The following is a 25,679-nucleotide window of genomic DNA, read 5'->3' as shown; positions in this document are numbered from 1 at the left end:
AATTGCTGAGACCTGTGCAAAAATCAAAAGACCTGATTTATAGCAATCTGCATGTATGTGTGAAACTTATAAGCTCCACAAAATATAAAATAATCAGTATTTTATTGGTTTTAAAGAGAAGCTGCAGAAAGATACATATAAACAAGTTACCAGTTCATAGTAAATCAGGTATTTCTTACATGCTGACAACTTTTGGGAAGTCACAATTAGTGACCAAGTGTTTAGTTGAATTCGTGTTACTTCTCAGAGAAGTCAGACAGACTGTGCTAAAAATAACCTGAACCACAACTCTGTGTTTAATTTGAACTCTTTAATCCAGACCCAACTAATTCTAGCTTTTTATCAGTTAGAAAAGGTGATGTGCCATATTTGAAAGTTATTCCCGTTTGTAAGTGCCTTTGCCTGTATCTATTTGTTAAACTAAAGCAACACATTTGAAATTGAAGAGTAGTAGAAAAGATTCCAACTCAAAATCCAGAATTCTGCTTCTTGCTGCAGCTCACTTACAGATCTGAAAAATAATGGCAAAGTCTTTTCACAAGTGAAAACTGGAAAATACCACCACACATGTATGAAATTGCACAGGAATAACGCAAAGCCCTGAGTTTTGGTTCAAACAGCCTTATTCTGTCATTCCACAGAGAATCCAGACACAAGTCCTACCAATAACAGTAGCCGGTAATTAATACAGTGATCTTTGAAATTCAACAATAATTCTTATATCTTATTTTGAATGCCAAGGATGCTAAACCCAACAGCTGGATTCTGCTAGTCCTGGCATCCCCAGCTGCACAGTGTCGGTGTCCTGATTACAACCTCCAAGATGTTCAGCCAGTTCTTGGGAGACTAAGGAAAAAAAAGAAAAAAAAAAAAGAAAAAAACCCCTCACAACGTTCATACAATCTGTTGGGTTATTTTATTCCAAGAATTCTGTATCAAAACATAAAACCAAGTAAGATAATAGTATGCAAAAGCAAGAACCTCACAGAAGCTGTGAGGTTTCCTGAATCTGAATCTTTTTTTCTGTCCCTTGTTGAAAGACACAGAGAGCAAAGTGAGGGAATCCAAATTATCTGGGAAGAGGCTAAAGCAGGCAGTTTTCCTAACTGGAGAAAGAGCTGTACTTCTTCCAGCTGGAAGTGACACACTTCAGAAACAATAGCTCCCGATACAAACAGCACAACGTGAGGCACCCACTCCTGCCAAGGAGCATTCTCTATTTATCTATGGTTTCATAAGGGCTTTTACACTTGCTGAGATGTGAGCATCAGTTACACAAACACTATGCTCAGGACACTTCTGAGAACAGGGTAGCAGTTGTTTTGCTGCAGTCGTGTTGACAATATTTTTTTTTTCCCTACAAAACAAAACATCTTTTTTTCACTAGAAAAGATTGCTTGTTCTGAAGCCTGACCAACCAGCAAGTTCATTTGCTGGTATAGAGCTACAACGGCAGAATTTCTGTACAACCAAGCATCCAAGTTGTATAGCCAGGCTACAACAAATACAGAAGAACAAACACAAAAGATGAACTATAAAGTTGTCTTGGGCAACCGACTCACCCGGCTCTAAAGGTCTTAGCTAAAAATTGTTTCAGCAATAAAGGACTCACAGATAGCAGATATGCAAAGAGAAACTGCAAGTAGTGACAAGGTACAAGGGGTCACCCACAGCAGTCTAGGATTTAATGAACCTCTTTGTGAAAACAAGCACTTCAGCAAGTGGTGAAGTCTGAGAAATGAAAACCTCAAAGCAACACTTACAGAACAAAGTAAACCCCTCTATCAGTATTGACCATAGGCACCCATGAAGGCCACATGTATTTAAATCCAGACTCCAACAATCTCCAAAGTAGACCCTCTTCACAGGCCCCAAGAGGCTTGTCCTCTCCTGTCAGGTGCCCCTGTAGAAACTCAGCAGCCTCTCCAAAGAGCAGTATTCCCCCTGTAACCAACCAGTGATCTTTGCAATTCAGTTCTTCAACCTGACCCAGAGAGCTTCAGAATGACTACATATTTGTTAGCAAAACTTGTAATCTAAACTGTCTATTGAGCATATTAAAGGCCCCAGGATTCCAACCCAAATTATTACAAATTTTAAGAGTTTTTTTCTTTATGTGCTAGTTTTGGCTGGGATAGAGTTAATTCCCTTCACAGTAACTGGTATGGGGCAATGGTTTGGATTTGCGCTGAAAACAGTGCCGATAACACAAGGATGTTTTAGTTACTGCTAAGCAGCACTTACACACAGTCAAGGCCTTTTCTGCTCCTTACCCCCCGCAAGGAGACTGAGGTTGCACAAGCAGATGAGAAGGGACAGAGCCAAGACAGCTAGCCCCAACTCACCCAAGGCTTATTTCCAATGGCATCATGCTCAGCACGTAAAGCTGGGGGAAGAAGAAGAGGGGTATGTTCAGAGTGATGGCATTTGTCTTCCCAAGTCATCATTAGGTGTGATGGAGCCCTGTTTCCTGGGGATAGCCTGATCATGGGAAGCAGTGAATTAATCCCTTGTTTTTACTGTGCCTGTGAATGCACAGCTTTTGCTTTACCTATTAAACTGTCTTTATCTTATCAGCCCATGAGTTTTGTCACGTTTACCCTTTCACTTCTCTCCCTCACCCCACTGTGGGAAGCGAGCAGCTGTGTGGCACTGAGCTGCAGCTGGGGTTAAACCAGGACATGAGGCCTGTTGCTACAGAGGATGATGCTCACTGAGAAAAATCAGGAAAAGGCTTTGTTCAGTACACTCTCAACTAAATGCATTTGTTCTGACTTTTATCAGTGTTCTGAGTATTTGACTAGCACTATATTTGATGTTTATTGTCTCATAAAATGGCACTACTGTCTCCTAGTCACTCAGTTTCATTATGCAAACTAGCTCACATTAATGACACAGTGGACACAATCAAGCATTTGTAAGGTCAAGTCCAAAAGAGGTAGATAATAATTTCAGAAACAGTATTTTCCTGGTTCCTCTAGAGAGAATATTAGCTACTTATGACCACCAGCAGAAAGTAGATTTACAGTTATCAAATGTAAGGGTGAGTCTAGTCTCCACTTCCACACCCATACCATTTAATGCACATAGCACAGATACTGCCTAAAGCTGCAGAAACCCTCCCTGACTTGAGCACCAGCAACCAAAGCACAATCTCTCAACATCTGCCAATGTGCAACTGTTTGTTACTTCCTTGTACCAGTTAGATGAAGCCAGTGTTGATGTCACATACTGTGCTACCACAACTTATTCCATGCTGCACAAGCATTTCAGGCAAACTATTCAGTACAGTGAATTACTTGTACCTTAACTACCCATCTTAACAGGCAACAGCAATACAGTAGGCAATGATCACGGGCACTACACAGAGTGCACTGGAAGTACTGCTCAGCGTATGATTTGTTCCTAAACCAGATTTAGAATGCATACCTCTCAAGCCAAATAGTTCTAATAATAGAATACAGCAGCTTCTGGAAACATTAAAACTGCACGATTGCAGCTGTGTGAGCAAAGCCTAACACCTCTGGGACATGTCCTGTTTTTTTAGTTCATCTATAGCAACATTTTCAGGACATCAGCTTGCAAAAAAACCCCTGCTTTTAAACCAGCGGAAAGAGTTCCCTTTAAAATTTAACACAGTACAAAAGTTCAACAAAACCAATTATTCTCCAAACATTTGGAGTGTCTTTGTGGCAGTTAAATAAATTTATTTCCATAGCAAGTTTATAGGGACCTATACCATATTCTATATAATATAAATACAGAGTAGAAAGAGGTCTTTCCACCCCTGTATATCCTCTCACACCTTTTTTGGTTCCCACTTGGGAACCTAGCGATCCAGTTCCCTTAACATCACCTTCTCTATTTACTTAAGGGTCATAAAAGATTACTCTATTTTCTATGTGAACTGCTAGTGCTGACAAGAATGATTTACATCACGAGAGAGGAATGAAATTATGAGTGAAAATTCAAATACCCTTTTTTTTTCCTGAAAGAAAAACATTAACTAAGACATAAACTGTTTTGTCTCTACCCAGTAACTATTCCGATGTACAAAGTTTAACATCATCGGCACATGGTAAGTAATGCAGCAAATAACTGGAATATTTACTTGCCAATTAAACACAAGTGGGTGCATCTGTTGCTCAAGGCTGTGAATTGCTGGTACTTCAACACCATGCCAAGGCAGGAAAATATTTCCTTGGAAAGAAGCGGATAGGCTGACCTCATCTTTCAGGCTACATTTTTCTTTGAATACTATCCCATGTGCCCATTACAGTCCAACAAGGTTTTTGAGAAGTATAGCATCACTGAAAGGTTAAAACAACAGAAGGCAGAAACCTTCTACTGTAGTCTCAATGAATATCTCAACTCTCCACTGGCAACCGACTAATATTTAGGAATAGTTTTGAAATTACTCAGGTTCTAAAAAATTTCAACAGATACAAGAAAAATGAAGAGTTATGCTATCAGCTTCCAGAAATTTCTTTTTCAGGATAATCTAACATTGAATTATATATATAAAGTAATACTTACAATGCATTGAGTAAAGTGATTGGTAGAAAAATACATGACCCTAACAGACTGTGCCACAAGATGTTGTAAGGGGTGTTCTGGAAATTACTCTGACTAGTCTAACACTTAGAACCAAGATCCTGACAGCCACTAGTTCCTTAACGAACATACATTTGCTGGTGAATTAATGGTTATTTTTCATTCTGTATCTTCTGTCTCTTGTCCCTTCCAGATTATTGATATGCACAAATAAAACAGCACATTTCCTTGTGCATTTGACTGCTTTCACCTCCATCATGGCACACAGTTTGCTAGCTAGCATGTAAATGCTACTGCTGAACTTGCTAAATTAGCAGGCTTCTCCAAAGAGAAACTGCAGCTCAACAGTGATCATCTGCGGCCTGTGAGATAACTCAGGCAATCCACATGGAAGACAGCTTTAGGAGAATGTCAGATGAAGACAATGAAAACTATCACCACCAAGACATCAAATAACTTCTAAAGATAAAATACATTGTACACTATGGAAGATAACAGTGAGGCATTTTGGCACTTACGCAATATATCCATTTGGTACAATCTCTCACAGTGACAGGAGGCAACAGTCTCCTGCTTTCCAGTTCCCACTGACCTTGGAACTCTCTCTGCCCCAGACAACCTATCACTCCTCACTTATTTAATAGTTTAGGTGCCTGATTCTTCATGGTTTTTGTGCCATACACTATATATTACACCAATTTACAGACATTACTAAGTATACAAAATTTTTATATGAAACATGTACACACTAAAATATGTATCTTAAAACTGGATTTAAAAGTTTGAGACAACAATTCTTGAGTGAATCAGGACTTGGATACTACAAACCAGAGCAGACAGCATGGACAAAATTACTGCTTTTTTGGACTTCCTGCTAAGCTTTAAGAAACATTCACTGCTTTCAGGACCATGTCAGTGTGAAAAAAACCTACAGTAACAGTTGCAGAGCAGAATGTGTGTCTACCAATAGAGAATCTGGGTCAAAGCAGCAGTGCTATAAAACATCACCCACATTATCTTGTGCCAGAAGAAACACTGAAAAGAGAACAGCCTAGCAAGCAGCTGTCAGGCCAAAAATATCCTAAGTTGTACTTATTCAGAAAATATTTGCTCTTGGACATTGTCCTTTGGCTCCTCTAAACCTAATTAAGGAGAAATTTATAAGTAGCCTCGTTTTTTCCTGTTTAATTACCACTGCCCTAATACAAATGAGATACATAATAATAGCAGAGCAAATACAGGCTAATGATTTATTAAATATTTCAACATTTTACCCTGAAAAGGTTACCCAGAAAAATCATTGTTATGCTAAATTTAGATTTACTTAAAAACTAGAGTTTGAAATACAAAAGTAATCCTTATCATAAAAAAACCCATTTGTTTTATTCATCTGATGCCACTTCAGCAGTATCAAGTTTTATTAAAACATAATTGCAAACTGCACATAAGCTGTTATAGAATTGAAAAATACATATAGTTACCAAGTTATGAAGGACAACATAAATCTTGAACTCTAGGGTTATTACACAACTAAATCCACTGAAATCTGAAAATAATGATCCATCCTCCTATGCAGTGTGCCATGCTTTATGGAAGATAATTTGTCACGTGTAAAAGCCTCCACATATATTATCCTCTCTCTAGTGACTGAACTGTGTCTCAGAGCAAAATTTCATAGTCTTAAAAAGGGAAAAAAAAAAAAACCAAAAAAAAAAGAAACTACCTAAAAGGCAACAATAGAACCATCAGGTTTCAGGTCTCCTTAGCTACCAGTGTGACCAATGAACACAATGCATCATCCATGAAGTTCACCACAGATGCAGATTTTACACTTAATCTTATTAGGGCAGCCAAGATTTGCAAACAGCCACTAATGAGATTTGTAATGGAGTCTAAAGTCCACACCAATTTTGTTCATAATATCATTAATTCACATGCTATATGGATATAGGTACGAGTACTTTATCCAGACACCATACAAACATAAGCAGATAAATAGAAGTGAAATCTATATTAAAACAGGCATTTAAATAACTATAACAGATTCTTGCAAATAGGTAAATTGACACAAAAATGAATAGCACGTAGGCATATAATCATATATACATACACACAGTTCTAATATATATACATAACAGCTCTTAAAGACAGTCCTTAGAAATATTTCATATGGTTCAGATTAAGGATAACTTTTCTGACCATTAACTCTCAGTATAATTGGAACCTTTCTAAAGACACCAACAGGTTGAGCTTTTGTCCAGGAGGTGGGAGTTTTATAGCAGATTGGAAAGCTTGCATGGGAAAAAAGAAACCTGCTGCGCCTACTCTTCGGGGAGCTGGGGTGACAGCCACCATCAACATTTGGCATTTTCCATGCCCGAGGAGTCTTACATTGACATGTAGTCTGAAAACCTTAAAACTGAATTTTGACCACAGGCTACAACACTAACCTACAAAGGCCTCTTTCAAAGCCATGACATTTTCCCTCCATTTAAAGGCTAGGATGAAACTGATCCTTAGAATACAGCAGAGTTACCTTTCCACATTGATTTATCAACACGAAAAAGTCCAAGATATTGGCTTTTGATATTGGATCAAATCCAAGATACTGCATCAGTATCTGGCTCCAACGTAGTGACCTGTACCAGGAATCTACAGCCTGGTAACAGGAATTTTAAAAGAGCAAATAAAACACATGTCTAACTGCCCAAAGAAAATATTTTAGGAATAAATATAAAATAAATAAATAAATAAATAAAGGAGGAGGAGAAGTACAGCAGACTCACCAGGCGTGTATTAACAACTGGAAACAGCAATGCCAAGAGGGCCCCATTCAGCATATGCATCTGCAACCTTAGAAGAGAGACGCGGTGTTATTCTCACAGACAGAAACACAATGTCTTCACATATTTTATGTAGTATCTCTTCAATAAAAGGTAGCAAGAGATTTAAGAAAATTCATAAAAAAATCTTTTGGATTGAATTTTAATTAAGGCACTGTTAAAATACAACAACCAAGACGAAAACCTCTCTTCAAATACACAAATAATTTCCTGAAGTAGGACTGCTTTCTGTAATGAGCTTTGGATTCCTAGAAAGCCTGGACTGCCCATTTGTGTTAATCCTGTTCATGACGGAAGCTGCTAAATAGTTGGAATTTTGCTGTTCATTTGTCTTTCACAGCTTAAGATAGCATATTTGATAAAGGTTTTTACTCCTGTCTAACTCTTTAAATGTTCAGCTTCAAAGTAAGCTTGAATTCTTCAGGAATTTGGAAAAAGACCCTTAGATAAAGGAAGAATTATATTTGTCAAAACTTCACAGCAAGTTCTAAGCAAAGAATAAGGCAGGAAAGTAGTATTATAATACTGTATTTTGTATAGCTTCCAGCCATCTTCTTCTGAGCCATGGCTGCATCACAAGAACACAAAAACTGTATCAGTTCTAGTTCAATCTACTTTACATAAGAAACAAAGTAAAGAATAAACTGTTTACAACCACTGCTTGTCATAAACTCTCAGGAATTTAAAAGTAACTTGAGGGGGAGAAAAGGTACTACAATTTCAAAACAGTTTTTCCAAATCTAATTTACATGCTGTCAGGGTGTTAGAAAACAGAAAAGCTCATTCTGAAAAATAACAAATATTTAGGCCTCTGCTCTGCAACTGGTCTTTTGCAAATGCATATAGTAAATCCAGGATTTCCTGGATACCAGATGTACTTTCCACCCTCTCCACGGTGGAGACCCTAACACAGGATCTCTGGATTCAGCCTACTCCGTGCCCAAATGAGAAGCAGCAGGAAAAAGTTGCAGAGAGATAGCAGGAGTTTCAAAATAATTCATGAGGGGTACCCCCAGCACCATTTTTCCAGTCACTGCCTAGACTAAGACAAGAAAGAGCTGTCACAGTGGCAACTACAGCTATTCCTGTGTGTCTCCCCACAATATGACCAGACCTCAGCTGCTTACTGAACTCTATAGTGGCAGCCCATTAGAGCTTCCTGCACATTAGGAATTCTTGTGGTTCCTGAAGTTAGTAACAATATGCAATATTTTAGGAAAGATTGCATAGATTTGAGAAACAGCCAAGTCAGCAAGAATCTGCCTTCGCTATTTAACTTAAATCCACAGTTTTAAAACTAGATCCTTCCTGTACACAGGGCCTTGTCCAGTTATTAATTTTTAGTGAGGAAAATAAAGAGGTACAAGGCCTATTACATAAATTACACAAACCCGTAGGTTAATCTGTAGAAAGATGTCTGCGTTCTTATCTGTCACCAAGCTAATCCATGTTGCTAAGCAAGGCCAAAACCACGGTACAAAAGAACCCAGGGTATGTGGCTCAACACCCATGATTTAAGCCCTGACCCTTTTCAAGGTGTCATTTTTCATTCCAACCAATACGCCTTTCCAACCAGATATGTATCTTAATATTTTATGACTTAAGCAGTGATTAACTTTTAAAATAAATTATGCAAGTAGATAGAAATTTAGTAAAGAAGAGGCATTACCTGAAGAGGATCATTGCAACCCGACATGGGGGACAGGCAAGAAGAAAAATCTGAAATGGTAGAAACAAATTTAAGTTAATGATATAGACTCAATTTTTTATATCTTTCCTTCCCAGTTCCATAGGTCACAAATCATTTCTAAGCAGAACTATGTAACAAAAGAGCTAGAAGAAACTAAAACTCTTCAACAAAAGGTCTCACATTATCTACATATGAAAGGATTCAAGCAGTATGAGTAGCATCTAGGGTTCGACTTCTGCCAGTGCCTAAGAAACAAGTCAAACTCTAGCCTGTTTGATGTCATTACAAAAGGTCTCTTACAAAGCAGTTTACTGCATTACCAATCATCTTACTACAGCAGCTCCCTTAACCCTGTATCATGATAATGTCCTTGCTGTGCTAAAGACCAAGCATTTACAATGACAATACTTACCCTCAGCAGTGCAGGACCCAGCTCTTGAAGACTTAATGCTAGATGGCTGCATATAGAAGCCTCTTCATGCTTCCCAAAATAAGGCTACCTCATTATCTGCTTAGTAGTCATCTTTAAATATGTTCACTTCCATACTCAATACAGTATGTTAAAGTACTGTAAAATTTTCACCAATTATTAGCTGTTTCACAAGACCAAAAATAACAGAGTACAACTGGACCGGCATGTTTATTTTACAAGCTACTACATACTACTACCATAAATAGGACTTGATTTCAATTTTCATGTGATAAAGTATGGTTGATTTGCAACAATGCCCCACCTAAATTTAGATAACCATAATCTTTTGATATTGCTGTACAAAACCTCTCACAGCAACTTGAAAAACTTCCTATCAGCAAGCTTTACTCTAAAGAGACTACTACCTAAGTGCTCAGTGATAAAACTCTTACCTTTTATACTGCCCACTACTGCAAAGAAGAGACTTTGGCCTACTGTCTGACAAGCATTTATTTTATAAGAAATAAATGAGTCACACTTTTTACTGCTGTTGCTAAAATAAATTCACAATAGATTTCACTGCCAACCTACAAAACAGATTTGTAGTGATCTTTAAATCAGTTCAAGTGAGAGCATTTGGAGAATGTCTGCTTTATGGACAAGCCAGATTAAACAATTCACCAAACATGTTTCTTTGAAGCGCTGCAAGGCTGGGAAGAGGCTTCTGATGTATACTCAAATTAATTACTCCTAGATCATGTACTTGCTGCAGCAACAGTAGAAATGTTGAAGTCTGGATCATATCACTAAGCCCTGTGTATAAAAGGGGTTGCTGCCTCTACCATACAAATAAAACACACACATTCAAAATATCTTATTTCCAATCAAGCTGTTAATATACAGCCATTTATTTCTCTAATTCACTTACTTGTATGTTTAATTCAAGTCAGCCTCAGTAACAGTTTAGAATACACACACACAAATTGTTTTTCCTAAGTCATACAGAACTCTAATAAAAGCACAGCAGGAAAGAGGCAGCAATTAAAATTGACTGAATATACCCCTCAAGACATTTCCTTAGTGAATATTGTTAAAATCCGGAGTTTCAAATCAAATGTTAAAATTCCAGATTCCAGTCTGGTATTTAAAAGGTAAGCAATTTTAACTCATAGAATCATAGAATCATAAAATAGTTAGGGTTGGAAAGGACCTCAAGATCATCCAGTTCCAACCCCCCTGCCATAGGCAGGGACACCTCACACTAAACCATCCCACACAAGGCTTCATCCAGCCTGGCCTTAAACACTGCCAGGGATGGAGCACTCACAGCCTCCCTGGGCAACCCATTCCAGGGTCTCACCACCCTAACAGGAAAGAATTTCCTCCTTATATCCAATCTAAACTTCCCCTGTTTCAGTTTTAACCCGTTACCCCTTGTCCTGTCACTGCAGTCCCTGACGAAGAGTCCCTCCCCAGCATCCCTATAGGCCCCCTTCAGGTACTGGAAGGCTGCTCTGAGGTCTCCACTCAGCCTTCTCTTCTCCAGGCTGAACAGCCCCAACTTCCTCAGCCTGTCTGCATACGGGAGGTGCTCCAGCCCCTGATCATCCTCGTGGCCTCCTCTGGACTTGTTCCAGCAGTTCCATGTCCTTTTTATGTTGAGAACACCAGAACTGCACACAATGCTCCAAGTGAGGTCTCACAAGAGCAGAGTAGAGGTTAAAGAGAAAGAAAACATAACAAACACATGATGACAAGCTACTAATGGATGTTTTTTTGTGCTAAGAAGTATATGCCAGAAAATTCTTCCGAGTGGTCTACACGTCACCTTGCACATAAGACTATACATATATATATATATATATATATATATATATATATATATACACACACACACTACATGCATGGCTTCTAGGAAAAGTGTCTAACACTCACTATGTTTCACTATTCCATCACTGCATATTTTGCAATAAACTTTGTTTACTAACTAAAGTTCCTTGAATTGTGGACTATTTTTTTCCTTCTTTGGGCACCATAAATATCTTCTACAGGTCTTTTACAATAACTACTTTTTTATGCATTAATGTGACTTTTTAACACATGTACATTAGCAAAAGAAGAGACAATATTTAGAGTCTCACTAGTTCATGCAGAGCTTTAAATTAAAATTATTTTATGCGTTCCTTAAATTCAGAAACCTGTTTCTTCTGAAGCACAATTCATACCTTCTGCTCTCCCAGTATGATTTTTTTCGTTTCTGACATCTTAAAGCAGATCAACCTTTTTCTCTATATGCATAAAATAATCAAAGCAGAAATGCGACTTAATCACACCAGTTATTTGTTTTTCTGACATAATGAAAAGTGCTTCAAGTACCACGACAGAGCAAAAACTACAATACAAGTCTGTATACTGTCTGAATCTCAGCACTGAGGTTAAAAAATAGCTAGTATTAAAAAAGGATAGTATTGTTACAACGACTGACATGCCAATTCTTCACTACCATGGAGACAGGCAAAGAAGAGAACCAGATTCACAGCTGTGTATTTCTATGTCAATTCTACTGCAAGAAACACAGTTTCAGGACTGATGAGGGAAAAACAAATATTTAACATTTTATGCAATCAAATCTCTCTGTTACGAGGGATCTTCCAGAAAATAAGCCTGACTTCCATTTTTTATGGCAGCAGAGAAATCGTAACCAGAACGTTTATGTTAAAACTTCGGGATAAGGGAAGAGAATTTCATATATTTCAGCTTTAGCAGTTTAATATCAAGCACTTCCTCTCTAAATATGCATATACTTTCTGTGATAAATAAACCTCAGCCTCTTAAAGGGGATATTTTACAAGACACCCTTGTATCTGATTCAACCATTATAAAAAGGGTCATCATTCAGCTCAATGAAAAAGTCCTAAAATATCTAGTTCACAGCAGACAAGCTCACAAACTCCAACACAAACGGTCACATAATCATATTACATTTCACTCATACTGGAAATAAAATCCTTTGCCCTGCAGGAGGAAACAGTTATGTTTTGTAAACCAAACAATGTCATATTAAATTAGCAGCATGGCTGTGAACAGTTCCCAGCTTCTGTTTTCCTGGCAGAACTCTCAAGGTTTTATGCACTCAGGCTAGCACGTATCTGAGCCCACTTCGCCGGCACGTTGCAGAGTTCTAGTGTAAACAGGACAACATGTATTTTAAAACACACTGAAGTAGCTTCTCCTTGCTCAAGGCAGAATAATGGAACTTGCAATTTAGAAGAAACACTAAGAAACAATTTTGGTGTCCCTCCTTACTCTGTCAGACCTGCTACCTGTTACATTTTCACATTAAAAATGAAAAGGACAGAAAAATTAACCAGAAATCCAAAATGTACAGACAGTATTTCCAGAGGGAAAAATAAGCTGCAAGATATTCACTGCCTGACAGGCTGAATTCTGGGCACAGTTACAGAATCATAAATAGGGTTGAAAAGGACCTTAAGATCATCTAGCTCCAACCCCCCTGCCATGGGCAGGGACACCTCACACTAAACCATGCCACCCAAGGCTCAGTCCAGCCTGGCCTTGAACACTGCCAGTTGAGATCATTCCCTCCCCCTTTAACCCCCCACATTCTCTCTCAAAAAAAAAAAAAAAGCAATTTAGGAAAGGGTTACAGAGGTCAACAAGAATGATCAATAAGTACAGAACATCTTCCATATATGGATTTAACACATTAAGACTTTTCAGCCTGGAAAAGACTGTAGGCTAATGCAAGTGAGTGTACAAACTCACACATGGCCTCAGGGAAATGTACAGGTACCAAGTCCTAGATAGGGATGATACTGTGAGTCAGGCTGTGTGAGTCTCTTCCACCAGCACAGGACCAGAAGATTTTACAATTGTTCTCAGGCAACAAATCTCGAAGAAACTCCTAACACTGGTCAACCTGCAAAATGAAGTTCACTTAACATTGAGGATCCATATGAAAACGTAAGTCAGAAATTCTGACAAAATACTCCATAATTACAAGACCATAAATAACAATGTCTATTCCCACGGGAAATACTGCTGGCATAAAGAACTGTATAGTCAGCACTATCCTGCATAAGTCCAAATACAAAGGTCACACCACAACACATGATGGGTCAGCAGGGCTGTTACAGCTTGAAGACTGCAATGTACAGGATTGCACCACTTAACTATTCCTTCACTGAGACAAAAATCTTAGAGACTGAATTTATGGTTGCTCTGAACTTGCCCATGACTGGGCTGTCCAACAGTCTCTTACATGTTCTCTTCTTCTAACCATGCACGAACAAAAAAAGAATGCTCCAAATGATATTTCTATGTCTGGGACAGCAATACTGTCACTGACCTGACGTAAAATACCTCTTCAAATATTTAAGCCTGGTACCATTCTATTCATTGAATGTTACTGCCTCACTCCATGAGCACTCTGAACTGGGAGAGACCATGCATTTTTAGGTTGGTTTGGGGGTTTTTTGTCCTGTGGGTTGCTGAATCTCCAGGGTCTTTTGATTCCAAAACCTCTCAAATTTCTTCAAAACAATATACTTAAAAGCTCCCTTCAGAAGTATTTTAACGATGCTATTTTTACAGTGAGGCAGAGCACAGTCAAAACTTGTCATGAAAGGCTTTTCTTCTACCAGTTTTAGTCCTGCTGAGACAGAAACATGCATAACACAAAGATCATCTTGTTTGATCAGAAACAAACTAAAGAGACAAAATGAGACAATTCAAAGGGTAGCAGGGGAAGAAAAGAACAAGTCACACAACTCTTAACCATTCCATATTTAACATCACACAAAGTATCACTTATAGTATCAATGGGAACTCTTACCGATGCCTTACAAGTACACTTGTTTCTGGCAGAAGACAGCTAAGCTGCAAGTACAACCAGTGCATCTCACGTAGCTGCACACATTTCATTTACCTTTCAAAAGAGCAACTTGTCTGTCCCTGAGCTGCCGGCTTGATTTAGTTATCTTGTTGCAGCAGACTGGAAACATATCTTTCTTTTCAAATATTGCAGTCCTGGTCACCCAGGTCATAAATGGGTTTAATACACTATTCCAAAATGAAAACTTCAAGAGGTTAGATTTTAATTTCTTCTGAAATAAAATTTCCACTCTTCCTTAGGTGTATCAAAGTACCCTCCAGAAGAGGAGAGATTAAGAGGTATCTTAAGATACAGCAGTAAAATGAAGTGTATTTTACTGTAGATGTCGAGACCACCCACTTTCCCCCACAATAGTAAAACATAAGGTAAGGAACATTCAAGCAGCTGGATAATTTAAAAGATGTAGAAGATTTTGCTAATTAACTCTAACCCTAAAGTTTAAAAACATTACCCTATCATTTAGCAGAAAGTAGTGGTTTAACAACTCCATCAGACAGCTTTGCTTCAGCAGCTGGTTTTATACAAACTATCAACCCAGCCCAGAAAAGCCACAGCCCTTAAAAGCCATCTATTTGCCTTCTAAAAGGTAACTAGTAAAAAAACAGTAATATCGTAACTGTGGTTTGACAGGTTCAGACTGCCAAAGCTAAAAAGAGAACAAAGGTCAAAAGATGTTACATTCTCATTGCTAAAGAGCAACAAGTTGAATGCATTTAATTTTTCAGCATAAAAATCACAGCTTCCTTACTGCACCTGCCAGACAGGTTCAGGGATTAATGAACGTGTCCTGTGGAATTGTTAACCTAGTGTTAAGAATACTCATGATTCAAAGGAACATCACTGACAGAGCATTAAGTAATACTACAATAAAAGTAGTTTCTTTATGATATAAACCAGACTTTGGGAGCTAACCGTCCCTCCTTCCAACCTCCCAGTTTTACCCAGGGATGAAAGAAGGGTAGCAGGTTGAACAATTTTCATCTTCTGCAATATAATGTCTTCTAAGTTATATATATTCATTGGGACATTCTGTATGTCTCCCCTTCCACAAGCTTAGCTAGTTTACCCAACAAGCCTGTACTCACTCCTTCCGTTTTACAGTCTTAGGTGAAAGATTTCTAGACTTGTTATATTTTAGGATTAATTATTAACATAAGTCTTTCTATGTGTGCAGTAGCATTAGTTATCACATCTTGGGAATTAGTATTTCAGAGAAAAAGTGTCACAGGTTGTTTTTTCTTCCTTATTCTCTAATCACTACCTGCACCGGCTCTTCACTAGTGGTGGGTTAGTTCATTCCCCATTCCTAGCTTAATGCTTTAGCAAAACCTTACAATCAAAACCTTATCTGGGCTCACAGTGAGATTCTGACATGCATATATACTTACCATGTTCACTCTTAGTACTTCTTCCCCAGTCATGACATTTCATATCAGTTTCCTACAGAAGCAAAACCATCATAGAAAAGTCCTGCTCTACTTTACTTCAAGTCACCAATACCCTTTTCTTGTCACAGTTCAAAATTCCTCAACCTGTAGGATTTTACAACAGAAATTTGTAATCTTTAAACACAGCAGGATAATAAACAATAGCTTCATTATTACAGTTAATTGTGGCCAAAGAAACAGAAACAGAACACAATCTATTAAAAGCTATGGCATATAAGATCATATTCCTTATAATTTAAGTTGGCATAATTAAAGTATTAAAATATAAACAAGTAAATCACTTGACTAATTACTTGGCAATCTGAATAAATGTAAACCCTTACCACATCTATCTAAAGCCCTGAGGAAGTGTCACAAGAAACATGAGTCCCATTACACTCTTTGCAGGTTTCCAGTTCACACACAGTACAGAACTGGTCTGCAGTGAACATCAACACAGCTCCAGTTGCTACATTAAATGTGGTTGATGTACAACCACCACAGTAAAACTCAATCTGTGATCAGGAGCATGAATATTTACAGCAGTGAAAGGGAGACAACAAAGAAAGGAGCTTTTAGAATGTAAATCATTAGATCAAAGTCATCCTGATCTTTGGAACTTATAAGGCGTCCAGTACGGTTACTGCTGCTATTTGATTCAGTCCACCGCTCCACTGAGGCTCCTAAAGGCCTCAGGCAGATATTCCTGAAGCATCAGTTTAAACTGCTAGCAAACAGCCCACAGGGAATGGTGTGTGAAACCGCCAAATAGGTTTAAAAATCCATCCTAAAAATAAGTTACAGCCAACAATGATACATTACAACACAGGAGAGAACACTGAAACAATTCTTAACAGCTCCATTCTCAAACAAAACACATACAGAAGAGTGAAAAAGAAATGGAAAAAAAAGCCTGTGTCTCCATAACACATTGTTCAAACTAAACATTACACTTTGATTGCTATTTGCTTTAAATCTCTGATGATCTCATCAAAACAAACCAATACCTGATAACCTAAGGATTCACCTAATAGCCTTTAGACAATAACCCTCAGTGCAAACATTTGGGGTAATAAAGTTAAGCTTTTTCACTCAGAATTTCCAATCATGCAATCCCTACTCCTTTTTAGAGAGCAAGATTAATTCTTGCCAATTCTCCACTTTCTATATTCCTTTCCAAATTCTAGCAACTTTAATACAAAGGCTTAACCTAGAGCTTGAATCTCCAGTTCCTCAAATAGAACATTCATCAGTAGCATGACATATTACCGCAATCCCCATCACCTTGACTGAAGCACACACTTTTTCAGCTCAAGATAGAGCATGCGCTGGCCAAAACCTTGTCCAAGGTGAACTGGCTGAACTGCAAACTCTTCAAAGCAAGCAAACTGTGATTGACAGCCTTAAGACATATTTTTCTAGTCTTCCATACTAAATTTAAAATTACTTATTTCTGAATACAAATCCTTCCCTTGCCTCATATTAATATTTCTCAATGTCTCTAGTATATGCTGGGATTTACTAAAACTGAGCACAATGGTGAAACAAACTGTGGAGAGTTGCTATGTTGCTGAATGGTTAAAAGATAAAGGTCATGGTGACATACTGCAGCTGGTGCAGATTTCAGATGGAGAAGTACAAGGGAGCAAGAAGAGCGCGCCCTGGAGATAGACTGCGGCAGAAGCAGAACGATAATTAAGTTTGTGACCTTCAAATTGTTTAATGTTTATCTCACTGACCAGACTCCTTGTCCCTGGTTCTATTTTTTTTATCCTGTTCTGTTGAACTCTGTTACCGCATCACAAACCAATAATCTTGTAACATGTGGAAGCTATAAGCCAATGATCTCTGTATGCAAGGTATATAAGTATCCATCTGCTTAGCAATAAACGAGACTTGTTGGTCATCATCTGATGAGCTCGTCTCCCGGCGATTCCCACAACAAACTACTGCATTAAAATTACCACAGAAAAGCTTTTCCTCAGCTCAGTAAATAATTACTACATAAATTATGGCATCAGTTCACATCTCTACACTTCATTTGACTGTTTTCAAACACAACAAAATCACAGCTTAAAAATAAATTACAACAATTAAGAAAAAATTGACCCTTCTTGGAACCAAGAGCAGACTGGACAATACAAGCAAGCCATGGTTTTTCTGAAAGCCAAATTAATAGCTCTGGAGCATCCCAAGTATAAAGGGACTGACAATTTGTCTCATGACCTGTCAGGTCATATCTATGGCCCCTGAGCTGCTATCATCTTTGTAGCAATAAAATGCACTCTTCTAAGATAAGAGATAAGGCTTCCCAGCAAGAACTACTGGTGCTTCCAGTGCTTTCATCCTTCTTCATACTCCCTTTCTCACCACATACTCTGGTGATTTTCCTCTCAAGCAATCGGAATTAAGAGGAAGTATCACAAGTTAATGTGCAGTTGTAAAAAGACAGACTTGTGCACTACACAGATGTAAAAACCATACTGCAAACTTCATGATGCAAGAGGTTTGCGAGCTGCCATTACACACATCTTCCACCAAAGTGCTGAAGTTTATGTCTCCCAGAGAGCATTTTAGAGCACCCAAAGGATTGCTGACCTTCCTACAACAGTCTTGCACATCTCCTAACTGTACTGATTCGGGACTAAATCATATTATACTCCAATACATAGGCTAGTTTTTCTCAAACATTTTTTTTACAATCCTTACCATACCAAATTCTACTAAATTTCAGTTTTATCATATCTCTTGAAACTGAGCCCTGTCTTCTGAGCTGCTTTAAAAATTACATGTTCTGCAAGGACCAGTATCCAGGTTTTGGAACATAGGAGGTATACATGAAAAAAATGACATAGATAAGGGAATTATGAACACACACGAAAAGGGAGATTAAGAAGCTTACATTTAGAGACTTACACTTTGGAAAATGTTTATATGTTCATTAGAAATTTTGCTGCACTGCCCTACGTCTTGCCCAAAAATCTTAGTACATTAAGCAGTGAACAAAACTGCTGAAAATCATCTTCAATTTAGAATATTGCTACCCTTTAAATATGGAATAACTCAGAATGGAGTTATTCCTTTAAAAATGGAACAACAGTAACTTTTACTTGCTGACTATTACTCATGCAACCCAATAACACAATTCACTGTCTTTTATTTAAAAATGTACTGAATTTCTGTAAACAAAGGCTCTTCATATTCACTCTCAAGTAACAGGATATAAATGTTCCTTTAATTTTAGTTCAAGGCTTTGAAGAGACAGAATATGGAAAACCATACACAATTTAACTGGATTCTCCCAAATATTACAAAGCATTTAGCAGCCATAGATGCAAATTAAAATCAGATTCACACTTGAAAAATGACATTTGACCAAATCATCAGATTTTCTTCCAAGGTTAAAAAAATGGGAAAAAAAAAAAAACCAAAAAAACAAAACAAAAAGGAGGAGGGGAAAGGGAGATAATTAATTTGATATATATTTTGGGACATACTCCCAAAGGATGCACAATTCAGGCCAGCTATGTTTACTACGTAAGTACCAAAACCAACCCATTGTTTCCCAAAACACAGTAGCCTTTCTATGGAGGACAGAAAGGATCCAGAACTCTAAAGAAGCTAAAACTGGAAATAATGAACACAGGATTAAGTATTTACTGAACTGCAGATGCACTTAGCACTGGTTTTAGTTATGCAAACATCAGATTGAGATCACTGAATGAAAATGGACTCCCCTATATTCCTTCCCCTTGACTTTTTTCCCATCATTTCCCCTTTAGTTTACTTTTCTTTGTCTAATAGGATCACTGTTTGAAGTAATCATCCAGCAACACAGGTGTTTCCTCCAAAAACATTTTCTTTATTCCAGACAAATATCAATCCATAAGTGCAGAATTTGGTTTAGGGTGATTCTTCCCTTTTACACTGCCAAATCAGAAACTTGAAAAGACTTCCTTAACATCTTCAATTTCAATACCCTAATTATGGTTCTATAATACTCAAAAGGATTAATGTCTTGAAAACATAACACTTGATCCACTTAATATATGCTGAATTATTTCCTGCTATGCAAAGGAGAAAACATTTGCAACACCCTGGTGGACTTACTGTTTCCCTTTCAGGATACCCTTTCACACCAGGTTTATAGCAGTATCATCAGCCTAATCATAGCTTCAGTCCTAAAAAGAGAGTGAGTTTGGGCCTTATTTCATAAAGGTATTCAAACAACTTTCAGTGAGACCACTCTCTATGTAAAGAAAGAGCTCAGTATTAATTCATTCATAGACTTCCTCCTCGCTGCACCACACACTCATGATGCCCTACACAAAAACACTCCACCAGATAACTGTCCAGGAAACCACAGAAGTTTCCATTCACCTTTGGTTTAAAGAAAATTTTAAGTCTTTTAAAAATTTAAGTATCTCTCTCTCAGTGATCCTACACTTACATCACTGGTGAAGAAATACTGTTATTCTTCCTTCAAAATCTATGCAAGAAGCCAAAACCAAGACTGTGGTCGGAAATGAGTCGTACTATTAGATATTTTAACTAGGTGGCAGGAGAGCAATGAATACTCTGGATATGATTAACCATGACAACTGTTTAGGCAGGTAAATATGTTCACTTGATCAACACTTCATCCTTGCAATGGCACATCTAAACTAGTTCTTCCCACTTACGAAAAAGATTTTATTTGAACACAGGTTGGTGTGATCGGCAGAAATCAAACGCCCGATCAAAACAGACTCAGTTGTAGAACTCTGTATCCATTGTATTAAGCAGTTTTTGTCTACATCACAGGTGTAATTCCCACTTTGTGATTTCATTTCAGTCTTAGGCCTTTTAAGAGCAGGGATTTTCTGCAGAGAAAGTCTAAAGGATAATTTCCAGTTCCAAATATTTTTGGCTCAGAGACCAGAGCCTTTGTTGCTCTCAGGTGAAACACTCTCAACTGAAGACAACAGAAACTGAGTGACAGAAGAGACCTTTAAAAGCAGCCTACTCTTGGCTTCCCTTTGAAGTGATCTTGATTGCTGTAGCATGTTTCACCTCTCACATCCTACTTTGCTCATCCTCCTGCTTAGGTCCAACAGCAGGATTATGTACAAATTAAGAACAGAAGCGAAGGATAAATTACATTTTCATGTATTTCCTCTTGCCAACTTGTTGCCCTTATGAAATTCAGGCCAGAAAAATAATGCTCGTAAGATTTCAACTACTACGTATTAGTTTTCTGCTGGTGAAGGTCATCAACTATCTTTGTATCTAATCTGTTTTCTTTGATGAAAGCTGTTGGGTTTGCAGCCATTTTCCTTCTCTACATTAAGCCCAGGCCTATTTCTAATACATCCCTTTGAGGATGAAGAGGCATGAGATCTGAATTTTACAGACATATCCACCTTCTCAATTTCACATTTCTAATGAGTAATTAGCATACTATTATTAAAAAAGCTTCACAATAGGTCAAAAAGAAATCAAGAAGTGCCCATGCTAATTACAGAGGTTGCATCCTCCTCAGGAGAGCATTAATGCATGAGGTAAGCCGTACCAGCTCCCACACACATACAGGAGGCATTAGCTTTTGCTGAATACTTATAACATCATATTAAAATACCAGATCAAGACAACCAAACTTTCAAATCATAATGCTAACATATGCTTACCTCTTTCACAGAAAATTAATAGGAAAACTTTCTACTATCACTAAGTATTGCCACTACTATTATTGCCACAATATAACTACATTATAATTATTTCTACAGCTCTTGCATACCTTCTACTTTCCTCTTCATTAGCAATACTAACTGGTTGCACAGCAATTGTTTCCACTTCCTGGGAAGCAAGTGTTGAATGGTGTAAAATCCTGAGCTAACATTGCATCATTGCTTAGGAATTTATACAACCTGCTAATTCAGGTCTGGAACTGTAAGTTGATTCCTGTAAAGGTCTTGAATAGTGCTACAAAAACTTGTTTTCTCCCTCTTGGGATGATACCCATCTCCCTTAAACCTCTGGTACAACCAGAAACGATGTTTCCATTCCTGTTAGGAAATACTCTCCAGGAGTGAAGCTATCAACTAGCTTCATCTGATACAACCCAGTTCACTCAGCATGCTGCAAAGGGAGCCTAAGAGTGGCTGTGGTCTGATTTTCATGTTACTGATATTATAGATGTTGTTATCATGGCAGCTTTTATGAAAGCCTTTTTGCCATTCTTCTACTAATTCTTGAGCTTAAATTTTGTAAATTGTCCAGTGCTGAATGCACAATATTAGCAAAGTTAAACAAAATACTAGTAACTTTTTAATCTCTCCCACACTCCTTACCAGGCTCAGTGAAACTGATAGTTAAGTACTTGCACAGGAGTACTGACAAATACAGCTTGCAAGCTTTTAGTAATGTTTATGAGTGTTGCTATTATTTTGGAAGCTACACAAATTGCACATTACCATGCAGCAACAACCAAGCCACAAGTCATTAAAGCACAGAGCTTACCCACAGGTATTAAGCCAGATCAGCTTTTCCACCCCATGTATCAGACACAGGTAACACTTGCTTCCTTACCATTAAACCAACACTGTCTGCACAAAATTGAGAGGGATTTGTTTTCTTCAACACCTTCACAAAATACAGTCACACCCCTAAAAGCCACTTGCCTGAAAAAGTTGCATGCAAGCCACATAGCTGCTCTAACAATAATCTTGGTTTCATTAAATCTGATGCAAATTTCACCACTGCTGTCAGTAGAAACAGCATTTTCTACTCCCGAAACAAGGATCAGGTGAAAGAGAGTGGTGAGGCTGCCTTAATTTTTTCTATTTTCAACCAGAGATTTGGACATTAGTCATAACTATAATTTCACCTTTTCATGTTTCTTGGGTTTTTCACAGATTTCAAAACATTTGATTAAAAACTAAGTCAGGTTTAAAACGTTTACACAAGTTCCTGGCATTTGTACTTTTGCTATGTGCTTTCGGCCCACAAGCCGACTGTGGGGAAAACACTGCAAGTATAAAACCAAAGCGAACTTCCTGGTGACTGTACACAAGCCTTACCTGCATCATGGTAACAATGTGACAAGGGTTTAGGAGGTAAATGACAGTCCTGGTAGCGAACTTGAACCCCGTCTCCAGCCCAAAGATGAGACACAGCACCACCAGCAGCACGTTCTTGCCCAAGCTCTCCTGCTTAGCCTGGCGCTGCTGTAGCAGGTGACCCTCCAGGTCCCTCAAGTGCAGCTGCCTGAGTTTCCAGAGGGACAGGAGGATCTCCACGATCCCCACACTGAGGAAGACCACGCTCTCCAGAAGACGCTGCTGCCCAGAGAGAAAGGCCGCGCACTCTGGCCCCCCGTTACCAGCAAAGCTGGGGTCCACACCCCCATACATCCAGTCCAGGAGATTGTGGAGGCTGTAACGAGACATGGCGGGATGGTGCCTCTTCTCCTCCCCGACGCTGTCCAGGAACGGGTAGCAGCAAGACGGAATCAAAGCCAAAATGCTGCCGGGCTGCCGGACCATGAAACGCAAGGGCGGCCTCTGCGTGCTCCCCGTCCTCCCGCAGCTTCAGGAGCAGCAGCTCAGCCCGGGGCGAGGCTCATTTCTGGCTCTTCCTTTCGATAGCAGGACGCGACCCTCAAGCCTGCGGGGAGGGAGGAGCCGCGGATGAACGGAGCCTGCGAGCAGCCCCGAGAGCCCCCGGCCTCAGCCCCGCTCCTCTCCCCGCCTCCTTCCCGCTGCCGGCTCCCCGCTTCAGCCTGCCCAACGGCCGCGGCTCGCGCCGCGCGGGGCCCCGGGCCCTGTACCTCACGGCGGGGGCGGGCACCGCTCCGTCAGGGTGCGCGGCGCGGCCCAGCGCCCCCAGCCATGGCGCCGGCCCCGGCGCGGGAAGGGGAGGAGGAGGAGGAGGAGGAGGAGGAGGAGGAGGAGGAGGAGGAAGCAGCAGCGCTCCCCTCAGCGGCGGCACGGCAGAGACTGCAGCCCCGAGCGGGCGGGCCGCTCCCCGCGGCCCCTTCCCACCGTCGCAGCATCACCGCACCGACGTGCCTGACTCACACCGAAAAATGGACGGGCCCCCCCCCCCGAACTGGCTGCGCCCCGGCTGCTCCCGCCTCCCTCCGCGGCTGGCTGCCCCTCAGCGGGCAGCGCTCGTCCCCCCCGCGTCCTCGGCTTCCATCGCTGTTACCCCTGCCTTCACCCGCTGCTCCTCCGCACACGCAGCCTCCCGCGGCCCGTCCCGCCGCCGCCGCCGCCACCCGCCCGGCTCAGCTCCCGTCCGTGCCGCCTCCGGAGGGGAAGCCGAGGGCCCGGCACAGCTTCGCGCTGCTCCCCGGCCGGAGCCGGGCCGGCAAGCGGCGTTAACTCGCTGAGCCAGTTCCTCAAGTGCCGCCGCAGCGGTGTCAGTCGGCCAAGAAACTGCGGCCATGAAAGGCCAAGCTTGCCAGGGGCCCCGGCTCTGCACGCCGAGGGGATGCACTCACACCTGTGAGCCTTCAGCACAGCAGGCCTGGCTCGCGGCTTTGTGAGGCAGCTGTACTGCAAACACATAACTGTTCCTGAAAGGCAAAGGTAGGTGGAGATCCAGGTAGAGAAAGTGCATTAAAGGGGGTGTTGTTGAGTTACTCAGAGCTATGAATGGTCAAACCTGAGAGCTGGCTAAAGATTTTACTCCATATAACCTGCTCCTTGCTCTCCCCACCTTGGCCATGCCAGGGCTGCCCTTCCCCCAGCAGCACTATGACAGCATTGCTGCTGGCCAAACCACTGAGCCTATTTAATTGAAAATAAAAGCTCAAATTCACACATAAGTTTTAAAAGACCAGGCAGATACGCCCACTGGCTGAGTGGAGGTGATTTCCGTGCAGACAGAAAGGCAGCAACACCTGGCCTGTAAAGCTGGAAGCATTATGTGTGTGCCATCCTGCTGTGAAAGAAGTGACTCCTTTTTGCGGAAAGAAGGGGGACCCAGCAGGCTTTTCCAAGATTTGCAAGGGCCCCTTTCCCTAATTAAAATTGATAAGAAGTCCTCTAGAAAATGCTGTTTTCTCAGCCGCTGCCGATTCATTAGAACGCCTCTCACTCATTTAATTAAGCACAAACCTGCTGCAAAAAAGGGAACATGAAGAAGTTGGGTGCACAACTTGAATAGGTGCAAACCTCCTGCAAATGCCTCCCCTGTTAACTGGACCTACACAAGCCTGCAGCCCAGACTTGCTGCATTAACCTGCCTGAACAATCAAACCAAGCAGCTCAGCACTAACACCAGTATTTTGGCAGTTCTTCCCCTATTTCCAATAGAGGATGCCAGTGAAGAATAACTGGCTGAGAGTGTGAAAGTGGGCAGTATTTTGCCCACAAAAAAAGAACATTTGCAAAATGACAGCTTGCTGTCCATGGAAAAGGAAGGAAAGAGAACAGCTAAACAAAAACAGACGTCATGAAGGCTAAAGACTTAAGCAATTAATAGTTAAGATCTCATAGGAAGGAAGTCTAAAGAAAGGAGTTAAGAAAAGGAACAGTGATTTAGGAAAATAATTCAAAGGGCTCATTTATCCCAGTTATGAGTAAAATAGAAGTAATAGTAAGGTTAGCTTGATAGGGGTGGAGCCAAAGAAATACACTTTGATCAGTGTAATTAACTTGCATCCCTGAAAAGCTCCTGGGACAAATAATCTCACAAACTATTATTAGCAACGAAATGATAACCAGGGAATGACAGCAGTCAACATGGATCTGTCAACAATAAATGACGCCAGATGACTTGATTTTCCCTTCCAATAAGGAACAGGCCTTGCAGATAACACAGAGCCTGTTGCCAGTTTGATGAGGGTTTTGAC

General features: G+C 40.0%; 1 protein-coding gene across 4 annotated transcripts in view; it reads right to left on the bottom strand.

The window, feature by feature from the left end:
* TMEM164 (transmembrane protein 164) overlaps positions 1 to 24,343 on the bottom strand; it is a 41,663-nt gene extending 17,320 nt beyond the window's left edge. Inside the window, exons 1-4 of one of the 4 annotated variants that reach the window (XM_065689664.1) lie at positions 24,326 to 24,343; positions 22,900 to 23,485; positions 9,067 to 9,116; positions 7,341 to 7,407 (exon numbers count right to left, since the gene is read on the bottom strand). In XM_065689664.1, the coding sequence (XP_065545736.1) occupies positions 7,341 to 7,407; positions 9,067 to 9,116; positions 22,900 to 23,364 (582 nt within the window). In that variant the 5' untranslated portion in view covers positions 23,365 to 23,485; positions 24,326 to 24,343. Of the gene's footprint in view, positions 1 to 7,340; positions 7,408 to 9,066; positions 9,117 to 16,185; positions 16,266 to 22,899; positions 23,486 to 23,648; positions 23,887 to 24,028; positions 24,276 to 24,325 lie in introns of those variants that run through there. The other 3 variants (XM_065689663.1, XM_065689662.1, XM_065689665.1) reach the window with 3 other exon arrangements.
* Between the last annotated feature and the right edge of the window lie 1,336 nt (positions 24,344 to 25,679).

The sequence above is a fragment of the Lathamus discolor genome, chromosome 9, assembly GCF_037157495.1.
Source record: "Lathamus discolor isolate bLatDis1 chromosome 9, bLatDis1.hap1, whole genome shotgun sequence".
In the NCBI taxonomy this organism is placed as follows: Eukaryota; Metazoa; Chordata; class Aves; order Psittaciformes; family Psittacidae; genus Lathamus; species Lathamus discolor.
The sequence above is the reverse complement of the archived record's forward strand: the minus strand, read 5'-3'. Positions and strand labels throughout refer to the sequence as shown.